The sequence below is a fragment of the Melospiza georgiana genome, chromosome 6 (genome assembly GCF_028018845.1).
Source record: "Melospiza georgiana isolate bMelGeo1 chromosome 6, bMelGeo1.pri, whole genome shotgun sequence".
Classification (NCBI taxonomy): domain Eukaryota; kingdom Metazoa; phylum Chordata; class Aves; order Passeriformes; family Passerellidae; genus Melospiza; species Melospiza georgiana.
This window is the reverse complement of record NC_080435.1, coordinates 23,419,946-23,434,204: the sequence shown is the minus strand read 5'-3', so window position 1 is coordinate 23,434,204 and position 14,259 is coordinate 23,419,946. Positions and strand designations below refer to the sequence as shown.

The 14,259-nt window shown below is 40.3% G+C and overlaps 1 protein-coding gene across 3 annotated transcripts in view; it reads right to left on the bottom strand.

Annotated features, from left to right (window-relative positions):
• The window catches only part of SHANK2 (SH3 and multiple ankyrin repeat domains 2), a 247,483-nt gene that overhangs the window by 130,381 nt on the left and 102,843 nt on the right, over positions 1 to 14,259 (bottom strand). For all 3 annotated transcript variants that reach the window (XM_058026177.1, XM_058026178.1, XM_058026179.1), the window contains one exon: positions 651 to 726. In XM_058026177.1, coding sequence (XP_057882160.1) covers positions 651 to 726 — 76 coding nt within the window. The remainder of the gene's footprint in view (positions 1 to 650; positions 727 to 14,259) is intronic.

Below are 14,259 nucleotides of genomic sequence, written 5' to 3'. Positions count from 1 at the left end.
AACAAAACCAACAGTTACCATATTTTTATTTTATTTAGTATTGTGTCACATGAAACTCTGTCATTGCTTTACACATTTCAGAGATTTTCTCCTACAGTAAATGTGGTTTCCTTGCAAACAAGCAAAAAAACCAAACCCAAACTGCAATTGGGCACTCAGGAGAAAAGCATGATAATTTCAGTGTGCCACCAAAACTTCCTCAAGAAGACAACAAAAGCTAACTGAGGTTTTGTGTTTTGAAGATCATCCTTTCTACCAGCAGTCACCTGTATGTTCAAGGTATATCCATGGGGGAGAAGAACCTGCTTAAAATCATGAATTCTCCACAAATAATCTGATTTCTCATTTCCAGCAGCTTCAGTTCTACTCAGCTTCCAAAGTTACTGTTCAGAACAACAAATCTCTTTCACCACTCCCAAAACAAAACAGTGAAACTCATGACTTCACTGCTCCCGAATTTTCTACACCCATCCCATATGAACAAAGAAAACTGCAATAAAAACCTATTTAAAAGTAAAATGGTACCCTCAGAAGTTCTGTTTAGTGATCTGCTTCCCTCTTCCCCTCCAAAGCCTAAACCAAAAGTAACAATTAAATAAAACCAGGGAAGGTTTTGTAAACAGAATGCAACCAAAAGGAAGAATTCTTACCTTGAAGCATCAAAGCTGTCATAGGATCCAACAGTGTAGTGTCTAAACAGCTTCTTTGTTCTATCTGCTCGCGTTTCTGCACAGAGAAAAAAGAATTTTCAATACTTCTGTATTTCTTTATATTCCAACACAGTGAATAAATCTAGTTTCAAGGCATTTTGGAAAAAAATGTTGGCTTTGGAGATATTCTTTTATGGCATCAGACACATCAAGTGAATAAGGAGAACTTCTTGGAGATCATGAATCACATCATTCACAAGTTTTAAAGCTCCACTCACATTCTCAGTAGCAAAAACTTCTGTGTCCAACATTTGGGTCTTTTATAGCTAAGAGGCAAAATAGAAGAAGAAAGAAAGAAAGAAGAAAAATCTGCAATAGATGTCAGAAAGGTTGGGAAAATAGCCAGAATATGCAAATCAATATTTTTTGCCTAACTACAGTCTGGTCCTCCAATGAAATCACCTTTGGTTTGGCAAAGAGACATCAGAAATCAGATGGGAAATTTTCTGGTTTAGATTATGACCATCAAAGTCTCATCTGCACAGCTGGGGGACTCTCCATGGAAGGACAGCCTGACACAATCCCAACAGATTTTATTGATTCTCCAGGCCAGCCAGAGCCCCCAAGGCACAGCACCTCTGTGGCACAGCTTTTAAGGGTGGTACAAATGACTGAGATTGGTGCTGTCTAATGACCAAGGGCAAGCCTGCAGAGAGAAAAAGAACCTCAGAGCAGGATGGAAGGGCTTTGAACACAGCCAAAGAGCAGGAGAAAGTCCTGGGAGGCAGACCTTGGGAGGAAGGGTGGGAAAAATGCCTATTTCCATGCTGTAACCAGTGCAGCTGACATGTAACTGGAGCATGCCCCCAGCTGGAGGCATAAATACAAATACATCCATAATACAGAGAAATTCCAGCTGGATATGCACTTGAAGGTTGCAGCTGGCTAAAAGAGTACGAAAGTTGTTTCTTCAGAGCTGTGCACCAATTGGCAAGGCCCAAGAAAAGCAGTACTACAAAAAACCAAAAATATTTACATTTGTATATATTATGTGGAGACCAGCCAGCCTCCATCCTACAGGATGGCCAGAGAGGGAGAAAATTCCTATTATAATATGAACTCTACTTGATAGTTTAGTTTATTTTGTCCCTTTGTCACTCACCTACAACCTGTATTTTCTGCCTAAAAGGCCTTTCCCTTACCCAAAATTCCTGCTCCTACTGCACAAATTGCAGTCTGTTCCCCAGTAAGCAACATTCTTTTTTTCATGCCACTCTAAAAATCATAAACCTGGAGTCCACTTTGAGTTTCCCCCTGGCCTGTTCTCAGAAGTCCATCATAAATTATTACAAGAAATAAATTATGATAAAGAACATTTTGAAATCTTAAAGCAACTGCTTGAGCCTTAAGGAGCCAGATGTTCCCCCTGCAGAATCTGTTTTCTATAGCATGATATTTCAGTGCTATAAGGAACACAAAGTGGGTGGGAGGGATGGGAAGGCACAGCAAGACAGAGAGCTTTGTTCAGCTCCTCAGGACTGCAGAGCCAGCACTCTCAGCTGCAGCTTGGGTCTGCTCCCCTCTGCTTCCCCCCACTCCTCCGGGTGCAGTCAGGGATTATTTGGGAAAACAGAAGCCTTGCAAGGTGCTGAACTCGAGGCTAAGTGGCAGCTTCCCAGGCTGCTGTGTTAAGCTCCCTAATTACCCTCTTTCCCTCACCTCACACAGGTCCCAGGCTGCCCTATTACACAGCACAAGCACAGACACCCAGGAGCAGGGGGGAGGACCAGAAATCTGCCATCAGAATGAACTGGGACTGAAAAAGGAAAAGGATTCCATTCTCTGACTTGACAAAAGAACACAAAGAACCCATAGGCAAATGCCTAACAAATGCTGTTCTGAATTCAAGCCAAATATAGCACAGTAACACTGTTATAGATATATTTGCACCAAGGGGTTAGCTCCAGGTTTCCCTGGATTTGTACCCATTCTTATGTCCCAGGTTTTCTTAAGGCCAGAACTATTTATCAGAATGCTTTGAAGCAAGTAAGGACCACCTAGCACTGACAACCCTATCATTATTTAAGAAGCTTTTACCCATAGAATCTTTTGAGGATTTCTTCTTATACTTGGTTGCAGACAGATTAGAAAGACGAGCAAGAAGATATGGACATGAAGGTCTACAAACACATTACTTAGCAGTTTTATTTTAATAAAGTCAATTATTTCAATAATACTGCATTCTTACTGAGAGAAATATCTGTCACCACAGATGAAAAGTCACTACATCAAGTTGGATCAGTTCAAAAAGTTTTTCTAAGAGGTAGAACAAAATACCAGGGTTTGCAAAAATAGTCCAGTTTCCTTTACACTGACAAAAGACAGAAACGTTGGGATATCACTTGAAATTTTTACATCTCTTGAGAAGCCCATATTTTACCAGAGTAAATACCATGAGAACACAACATTTTTTTTCCTGGTCCATTTTCCATTGAAGCCTGTGGAACTGCAGCAGAAATAAGCTGTGTGCCCTTGGCAATAGTGGCAAAATAATAAAGCTCCAGCTGTTGCTTTATTAGAATCATTTATTGTTGCAGACATCTCAGTAAGCAACAGGCTCAAACCCTGCCCTTCCAAAATGTAATTTATAGAGTTCAAAGAGGGGTGAGCACTGAGAAAGTGCAGGTGGAAAACATTTCCTCCTTTCTCTACCTCAAAAGCAGTGAGGGCTTTCCTCCAAATAAACATAGGACTTTGTGTAGATTCTCTGTCAGTCTCATAAGTGACCACAGGACTCCAAGAGATCTTGCAGACATTATCAAAAGCTGAAAGATCACTGCTATGAAGAGCAAGAAATAAATTTTGGACTCTAAACCACTCCTATTAGGCCACTCATGCCCTATTTCAGCCCACATCACAATTGTGAGCCTGTTCTAGCAGCCAGCCCGACTCCCACCCTGACACTCCTGCTTGGACTAGGCTGCTCACATATTTGATATTGCTTTGGAAGGTAAAGCACTAGGAGGGGTGTAGCAATGTATTGACAAGGTCTAGGCCACTGTGTGCCCCAGCAAACCCTTCCTAGCTATTCTCATCAACACTCTCTGGAATTCATCAAGGTTACTAAGACATGAATTGTGCTAAATTAAGAAAGAAGAGGCTGAGAAACAGAATACCAAGACCAGAAGAACTAGATAAGAGAGACAGAGAACTAGACAACAGAGAGCTGTGAAACAGCTGGACTGAAACCAATCACATACTCTGTGATTGAAGAAGTGCATGCAGAACACGTGAACAAGATAGAGACATCAGTCAAGAGATGCATGATCAGCGTGTGCAGTAAAGTTAGAATGTATAAACAAGTACAAAATATAAACAATAAACAGTTTCTACTTAATCATATTAGTTAGTTATCCAAGAGTCCTGATTTCCCACAGAGGGGGAAAAATCCCCAAGCAACTGTCTCCACTCCTTGTCCCCTCCCTGCTGCTCCTCGCAGGGCATTTCAGCGCCGTGTTTCCAAGGAAACCGCGCAGAATGCTCTGCCAGCAGGGATGCTGCCAGAGCTGCCAGCACTCTAGGAAAGGTTCTGAGCCACCAGCATGGCCACAGGATGAACAGAGGAAACAGGAGTGCAACAGCCATAATTTGTGCTGTGATACCAGGAGGCAAGAGAGCAGCAGGCTCTCCCCAGATACCACTGGCATTTTTATCCCCACCTCAAAACATGCAGCTTTTCCTTCTGCCTTCCCTCTTCCCCAGTGACAGCCCTGGGAGATGTTTCACTCCCAACAGACATTTATAGATGCTCTCTGCAGGTACAACACCCAAAACACTGGCAGAGTTAAAGGCCCTCTCTCTGCACCTTCCCCTTCCTGGGGGAAAAACCCTTTCCCAGCCATTTATGCTGGGGGTTAGACCAGGAGTTTTTCAAAGATGAGGAAAGCTGTCTAATAATAAAATCAGCAGATATTCACTATTCAAGGACACTTGTGCTGGTTTGCAACAACACAGGGCCCCTATCTTAAGAGTTTTTCCTTAAATTGATCCAAACTTGGCCACGAGAAAAACTTCATGGGATTGAAAACACCACTAAGAAGAGCACGAATTATTCTATCCCAAGTATGTTGCCATCTTATTGCAGGGGTTCCATACTGCTGTCTCCTTAACACAAAAGTTTCACACCTTCTTGGTGTTTCTCATGGGCAGCTCCTCAGAGCACTCACTCCTCCTTCTTCACAAAGCAGCCAACTGACTCCAGTTCCCCTCTCACCCAGCCACCCCACTCTTTTATAGCACTCTTCTTCTCATTGCTTACAGCTGTGGCCTGTTAAAGTCAGGCCTGCTCCTAATCTTTGATAATTGGCCCAGCTGAAACTCCTTAGGGGTGAGATTACTTTTGCTTATTCCTGTTTCTCGTCAGAAAATGGAGAATACATTGTCTATTAGATATGGTAAATTAAAATGGTGATAAGTTAGAAGATTTTTCCAGCCTATGATATAATTGTTTTACAAGACATTTCTTATTGCTTTCTTTGAGCATTTCATTTGAGCCATAGGAAAGACAAAGTTCAGGGATCGTCCTCCAAATCACACAGAGCCAAATTATGGATTCTAAAAAATGTCCCAAAAATGGGATGAAGAAATAGAAATGGAGATTTTCCCTATTACCTGTTTGATCATTGATTCTTATAAAGGGTTATAAAAACTCATGAAAGTGAGATCTGCAGGTATGTAGATACCCAAGAATTATACCCAAGAATTCAGAAGAAACTACAATTATCTTTTTCACATCTTTGAAAATTGGTGGTAAAAACATTGATGCTTCATTTGAAAGGATAAACTGTGAGGACCAAGAGAAAAGAAGCATATGATGAAGGCATTAAAAATGGTAAATTAATGAAAACCTTTAATTCATGGCTCACTTTCTTCTCTTTCAGTTTGTGAATGTTTTGGGGGTTTTTTTTTAAGTCCTAGTGTTCAGTTGATGTGATGTTTTCAACCAATTTTTTTTTTCAGTTAAAGCCAAGAAATAGCAAATCTTATGTGGTTTTTGAAGTTTTTCAGATTTGAGAATAAGCATAAAAATGTCTCAAGGACAACTTGAGTGGAATAGCAAGTCGTTGGACATTCTTCTGCCTTTCCTTTTTTTCCCCCCCCCTACTAAATCTTATTTTCAGAAAAAGAAAGGAAGACAGTGTTGATTCCCTCCTTCATCCTTAGAGGAAGATTAGCTGGAATACAGTGAATTCTTTTACCCACAAAGGATGCTGAAATGGCTGATCAATGGAGTGAATCAGCAAGTTTGTTTGCAAGGGAAACCTTAAAACTGAAAAATGCAACCTGGACCTGCTGGAGAGGCAGTTACGGAAGAACAGTGTTCCCCATGTCATCAGTTTTCCCTTTCATTAAAAAAAAAAGCTTACTTACACCTGAAAAATAAAACCCCAGCAAGTAGTTGTGCAAGCATTTGCTTCTTACTGGCCTAACAACTTTACCAGCTCTTAGTACAATTGTGGGATTCTGCAGCTCTTCCCTACTTTGCAGAATATTTTCAAAACGTGGTAATGGTTGCATGATCTCACCCTGAGTTCTACTGTTGGGTTTCTGAGGGTCTCCACTCCCTCTGCCTCTCATTTCCAACCCATCCATGGCAGCTCTGTGCCCATGGCCTCAGCTACTGCAAAGGATTAAGCCACTCTGTCTGGGACAGGCACAGACACAGCCCTGGGTGGTCTCGTAACAGGAAATTCATCGGCAGAGGACAGATTTTTCCCCCTCTTTGCTTTACAGAGTTAAATGCATCTTAAAGCAAAAGAGTGAAGAGCTCATAAAAAGCTGGATGTTGGCCTTAGAGTTTCTAGCAGCTGAATATGGCTTTGGTCCACGTGCACCTAGTTTGATCTTTGCTGAAATACCCAGCTTTTACCAAGTCAGGCCAAAACTTGTGGCCTGACAATATGTGTATCTGCCTCATAAGAACCAGCTCTCCATGTCAACCCCAAAGTGCTCCTGCACACATAAATAAAGGCATCTTGTTTTTCAGATTCAGGGAGAACAAAGAAGTCTTGATGAGCTGCCTGCTGGCACTATCATCTGTTGCAAATGTTATTTATCCTGAAGGTCAGGGTGGTTTGTTCACTTACAAAGCTCAGGTGGTGTAATGTTCCAGCTCCTCAGAGCTGACTCAGGGTATGAATGTTTTTAATCATAACACCGTATTTCACATTTTTCATCCTCCCAGCAAATAATTCAAATATTGCCTGCAAATATCAGTGTTCTTACTGATGGCAGCAGCATAACCCAGAATGATGGCCTGTAGCAAAGGGCAGGTGCCAGGTGAAACCTGGCTTAATGACTTTGCCTTGACAGAGAGTTTGCATTAAATTTAGGGAAATTCCATCAGAGGTTTGTGAAGGAGCTCTGCAGTTGCTTGTGTGGCAGGAGCTGTGGTCTGCTCAGCATGACAGGGATTGTTCCTACCTGAGACGTGTTTACAGCCCCACAAAGACAACCAACTGCTTGGGAGAAGGTCATTGAGCACTCTGAGTTGGAAAGAACAGATGGGGAATTATTTTGGGCTGAGTAAGGAAAAACAGGCCCTGGAAAGCCATTCTTCTATTCAATTTCAAAAATCATTAATTTTCATGTACAGCAAGTTTCAGCAAGAGTTATTATGGACTTTTATCATCAATGGTGATACAAATGTTTCCCCTCAATTTCCTCCCTTACAAGAAGCTCCATTCAAGTCTAAATCTTCACCAGCTGTACTCAGGATCAATGATCTGTCAAATTCTCTGCCTTCAATAATAGATAAAATTTTGAATACATAAGAAGCTGCTGAACATGGGAAATACGTGGGAAGTTCCTAGAACCTCACCATCTTTTTCACCTCTTGTTTTTCCTCTGCCTTGATTGTGCATGTGGACTCCTCAATCTGATTTTCACTGTGGATAGCACAGTGAAAATGACCAAACCCAACAACAGAGGAACACTTCACAACTTCCACTGTAAGGGCCTCAGAATAACTTCTAATTTAATGGTATAACTCCAATCACAGCAAACAAATAGCTCAGAGCAGGATGGTGCTGAGCAATCTGATACCCAGGTTTACACAGGACCAGGGAGGGGAAGATGAGGGTGGAACAGGGAACTGTGGATGTGGAAGTGCCCTGCTCACCAGGAAGAATTCCTGCCTTGCCATGCTGTTGCAAGCGTCTAAAATACAACATTCAACTAAAAATCCAAAAATGCAAAAGAAAAATTACTTAAAAACACCACATCACTTTTAGCAGGAGTACCAGACTTTAGCAACTGAACTTGTGGTGCTGTATCAGAACATACAGATATGGTTAGGTATAGATGTAATAAAATAAATAACATGTATAAAAAATCAAAATCATTTATAGATATGGTTAGAGGTACTTTGCATTGATAACTGCCAAGGAACACATGATTCAGAGCCAGGCCACAGGATAATTAATTTTCAAATAGAAGAAGCTATTACCATTGGTTTGAGAGCTTACTCCTAGAGAACCTACATCAGTACTCCAAATAATTAGGATGATTGCAGCAGGAAAGGTGCCAAATCCAAGAATATTCCTACCTTTTAAAAAGGATGGTACACACTTGTCCTTACAGCATTGTGTAGACACATAAGGGCAATTACTTTAAATGAATGCATTTGAAAATCCATGTTGCAACCTTAAACACTGCTGGAAATTAGAAAAAAATTGCTGAGAATGCTGAGAATCAAGTTTTCTAAGAAAGCACTAAAAATCAGATATTATATGTTAGGCAGTGCGTATAAAGATTGCACCAGATATTGAGGAAAGCAACAGTACTGTGCAAAGTCTTTAGAAGCAATTATGTTTTCCATGGAAAATGTAATTTGATGGAGGTCCTATAAAACCTTTCCATTCCTGCCACTAGCACTTCAAAACTCAGTGATCCTTCATTAAAGCTCTGCACAACACCTCCAAAATGAGCTTCATTCTTGGACTTGGACTTTCCAGCCAGTTTCTCACCAGCTTACCTGGGGTTTGGGTGCTTCTACATCCTCACAGAGAAAAACACCCAGACACTTCATTTCAAAATGTACTCCTTCAACCACAGTCAAAAAGTTGAAGCCTATCAAGGAATGCAGGATTTGACAAGTGCTCCAGATTGCTACACAAAACATTGCTGCTACACAAAACGCCCTTTGCAACAAAAACCCCAAACCAAGCTGACCACAAGCAAGCAAGCCTTATTTTACACCAGGCTCAAAGCCCACATCCCTTCAGCTCCATGCTGTACCAGGAGGGTTTTTTTTTTCCCTGCTGCAAGTTTCCATGGAAATGCATCAGTCACTAATCTAAATAAGTGCGGCTGAAGGACGCCTGAAAACCTGGAGCAATTACGCATGCCATTAGAGGAACAGAATATGATTCAGCCCAGCTATTAGAAATGTGCCACAGCTATCATTTCTATATTTTGTTGCAGAGTTCTAAAAACAATACTGCTTTATATATTTTTTTAAACCCACTCTTTTGCTGCTTATGAGAGGGACAAAAAAAACCCCCAGAAAATGCAGTGAAAATACTTCTCACGTAACAAGCACACAATGAAGTCAGACAGTAAATGTTGCAAAACACAAACAGAGGTGATGCCACACATTTGTTTTGCCATGAAAATCCACAGGACCTGAAAACTTCTCTCTGGTCAAAGAGACTTCACTTGAGTCATTCTGATGAGTAATAAGCCAGTGAAAGCTTTGATCTGCATTAAAGGGCTAATGAGCCTTAAAACAATTGATGTGAATATAATTTCTGATCAATACAATAGCAGACATCCATGTGCAACCACAGCACACAGCTCAGGCACAGCTGGGTCTCTACTGATCATAGAGCTACAGGATCATGGAATCATTATGGTTGGAAAGGCCCTCTGAGATCACTGAGTAAAACTGTTATCCCAGCACTGCCAAGGCCACCACTAAGCCATGTCTGTCCCCAGGTGCCACATCCATGTGGCTGTTAAATATCTCGGGCTCCAGTACCAATGTTCCAATGCCTGGAAACTCTTCCCATGAATAAATTCTTCCTAATATCCAAACTGAACCTCCCCTGGCACTACTTGAGGCTGTTTCTTCTTGTCCTGTCCCTGTTCCCTGGGAGCAGATCCTGATCCCACCTGGCTGTCCCCTCCTGTGGGGGCCAGAAGGTCCCCCTGGAGACTCCTTTTCCCCAGCTTTAACCATCCCCCCCTCACCAAGCTCCCTCAGGCACTTCTGATACTCCAGACCCTTCCCAAGCCCCATTCCCACTGCTTTGGACTCAACCTATTCCTACCTCACATCCCACAAGAAAATTTCAAAAGCTGTGGAACAGGGACTGTGCTAGTGATTCTGAACAAATGTTTTTAGAGTTATTTCAGACTATCTGAACTTGGTGTTACCACCCTGTTATTTTTCCAGTCCCCCTTACTTTTGAATAATGAGCCGATAAAACACTGAAAAAAATACAGCTTTCAAATTCTAATGACAATTTTGTCAAATTCTGCTTTACTGTGTCACATTTTGCAGAAAATGTCTCCCAAGTGGTTGGCATTCCATATAATGAATGAACATTGGCTGCTCCAAAGTCTGGAGCACACACTGGAGATGGGCTGTCTGTGCTACCTGTGTGTACACCGGCCATGGGCAACCCCCGTGCCAAATCTACTTGAAATTAATGCAATTTCTGCCAACAGACATTGCAATTAGACCTCAAACAGGAGAAACTGAGGAGGAGGAAACACACTTGTGCAGGAAAAGGCCTCTCAAATGATTAATGTGGTATTTCTAGACTGCAGCTGAGCACTCTCCATCTATACTGGGAACATCTACTAAAGGAAGCACTCAGGAGTCTGAGAACTGAGGGTTTTACCTTCCTGGGGTTCTCCTTGCTGACACCAAGCCACCACTGGAAATAAAGTCTAATTAATTAGATTCAAATTCATAGACTGTAAAAACCAAAACAAGGCAGGCAAAAAGGGGAGGAGACATAAGTAGACATTAAGAACACTAAAAGATCATACTAAAAATCAGCCTGAAATATATGTGTATATGTATATATATTATCCTTTCTGTTAGCTTCTGGTTTGTTAGTTCTTACAATTTCACCTAATGCCTTTTCTTCATCTGCTGAAGTCTTCACAAAAAGGAGCAGAAAGTAGGTCTTCCTTTTCAAATCTGACAATCTTTTATCTACACCTCAAGCCAGGCCCTTTCAAGTTTCATTTTTCACCACTTAGTTGACTCTAGATTAAGGATTTATTTTACATGTGACAGTAAAATTGCTTTCAAAGTTAAGATTTTTGAGTTCTTCTATGACAGAAACTGAAGAAGTTTTATTTATAATACACTTTGAAACTCTCATGAATGGATCACTAGAAAATTAGATGGCTTTTAATTGTGCACTGCTTAAATTGAAGGGTGGTTTGTCTTGTTTTCCCCCAAATCCAGTGAAGGTTTAAAAAACTTAGTATATTACACATTTTTTGAATAATATCCGAACATGCACTTCTAGTAATGCAAGTGTTACAAAAATTAATCAAAATTCAAATCATGCAATTAGGATGAAATTGCCTAAATAGAATTGAAAATCAACCCTGAAATGGATCACATAAAAGACCAGATTATTGCTGAGGGTCAACATTCATGAAATTTCTCCTCAGAAAAGCTTTGCAATTCAGAGAATGAGGTACCTGAGGCACAGCGAGTGCAAACAGCCTCCCAGAGACCCAGCAAACACCAAAGGCAGGCAATAAACCTGGATTAAAGTCATGCAGCTGAAAAAGCACCTGAGCTTTAAGCTTGTAAATTCAATGATAAAAATGTACATTTGTTTGATTGTTACAGAAATGTCAAAACCCATTTCCAAGGTGCCCAAAGGTTACAAAAGCAGGAATGGCAAAATAAACTTGTAATTTCTAGATGTTTTCCGCAAGCCTAAATTACTAATTCTTGGAAGCAAGTGGTGATATGGAAATGAATTCTCCTAAGACTGACATATTCCTGAAACTCCATTATGTGCCCAGCTTAATGCCTATAAACTAATAAGAAAAAAGGAATCATGCTGCATCTTTGTACTTATGAGATTTGTAAAATGTTATAACTGAAGAAATCAAATAGTCTGGGTGCTATTTAAAGAGAAATTATGTAAAAAGCTTGAACCTCTCAACTGACATACAAAACCTCCCAAAATCACTCTCAAACCTGCAAAGTGAAAATGTAAAAATACAGCCTTGACCTGATAGAAGCCTTTGTATTGTGGACTTTGTGACCTCTCAGATTTGAATGGAAAAAGGCAAATAAAGAGAAGTGGGAGAGATTTTTAATTTGAGAATTTTTGTTTTGCAAAAAAAAAAAAAAAAACCAAAACCAAAAAGTGTCTCAAAGATGGGATGCACTTAATTGAGATCTCTACTTAGCAGGTTTATTCCTTTCTAAAAATGTAATTGAGTGTATTAAGCCCACCTGGATTAGCCATCTCTCTGTGCTTGATAATCACACTCCCACCTTCTCCCCCTGCTCCCTCTCCTTTATCTCCTTCTCACATATAAATTGCATCTCAGCATATCCAAACTTAATCCACAAAGAGGCCATGCAAATCTAATCCTCCAAATATATCATTAAAAAATCCCATTTCATTATTTACCCTAATCCTGCACACAGACAGCACAAGACATAATCACCTCCCAGTGACAATGACTTGCACAGCTTGAAGAGTTCTTTGGACACAGGAAGTTCCCACTGGTTAAACAATCACTCTTTCATGCATCACTGTCTAATTACTCTTCACAGGACTGCTAGGGCACCTCAATTTATTGTAATACACCACCACCATTTCAGGAGAAAATGGACAAAACTGCTTTTAGATAATCTCCTTCCTCATCACATAACTTGAACTTGACAACTTGTCACCTCAAGAACATTATAATGTCAAAATTTTAAGAAGATATTGTTTAAAAGAAGAGGCCTCATCTAGAAGTGGGTAACAGGAATGTGGCAGATAAAGGTAGATTTGCTATTCACAGTGTGGGATTTAGAGTTAACTGCAGTTCTGCCAGCTTTAGATGTATTTTGATTTGCTTTGTTGGCCTGTAATCACAAAAATCAATTGCAATGTTGTGTGTTGACAGCAGCAGCCCAGCTCCACTGAGGTGTTTTCAGTACTGGGAATCAGGGTGCTCCTCCCAGAACCAAAATATGAATAACACTGATTTTTTTATTTTTTGAAGATTTTTCTCCACAAAATGTCATAAACTGAAATACTGCTGGCACACATCAATTTCTAATCCTGTCTCTAGATACAAAACACTCAAAATAGGTAGGAACTAAAACAACCTGCCTTCCACACAGGGGTATTATAGGTAAAACCCTCAATCCATTTTAACAGTGTTTACTTTACTAAAAACACTTTAAAGATCTGAGGGGTTCTTTTTCCCCCAGATGTTGTGCTAAATGCCATCTGCTTTATTCCTGGAGGAATAAATGCCACGATACGTTTTGCATTGAGATAAAGCGAAGCAGGGTGGTCATTAGCCAAAAAAATCAGAGAAATGAGGAGTTTCCTGAATACATAATTAGGGATCTAATGAAAGGGACTTCTTCAGCCAAAAAGTCAGGAGATTAGAAAGCAGAGAAAGAAAAAAAATAAAGGCTTCATCAGCTTTGGGGAAAGTACAAAATTTAGAGAGGAGAAAAGCACCCTCTAAATTATATAAATTGAATGTAATTTAAATGTATATTTTTGATTGATGAAAAATCCCAGAGGACACTTCCCAGGCCAAAGTCTCTCCTGTTTTATTTTGGTTCTATTTTTGAAACTATACTTATGGATCTATTTTCTTTCCTTCCATTATCAGAGCTAAGAAATACTTTTCCAAACTAAACTTTGATCAAAATTTTGCTCACTGGAATTTTTGCTCCACTGCACAAATCACCATTTCAAGCTGCCCTCCTCTGTAAAGGCATTTACTAAAGACGTTTTAGCAAACTACCAAGCAGACCTAACTTTTGGCATTCTCAATATCCTGAAGCAGCAAGAACCACTTGGAATAAGCAACAGCAATTAGAGATGATGAGATCTCCTGTCATAACCACACATCAATCTGGAAGCAGAATTTAGCTCAAGATTTATTCAGCTCTGCATTCTGCAGCTGCAGCCACAGACACAACCTCAGAATGTGATTCCTCCCCTGATCACAAGCGAGGTTACAGACACTGGGAAGCCCAAAATGATGCCTTTGATCACCAGAGATGTCAAAGACATTCCCAAGATAATAGAAGGTGATTTTGTGTTATTTCTGCCCAGTCAAGCACAGCAGTGATAAGGTGATATCCCATTCCAATCTGTTTCATGGTTTCACCCAGTCAAAGCTTGTGTCACTTTCTTCCACACTTTTTTAAAGGATTTCTGCAGCAGCTCTTCATTTGCAGAGTTATTTGCCCACTGCACAACATCCTGCATGGCCATTAAGTAGCTATTAGAGTTGTGTACTTTACTTTGGCATTTATGTTGCACATAAAAAGATTAAAGGGCCATCAACCACTCTCTTTTCATTTAATTATTTCTACTCCACT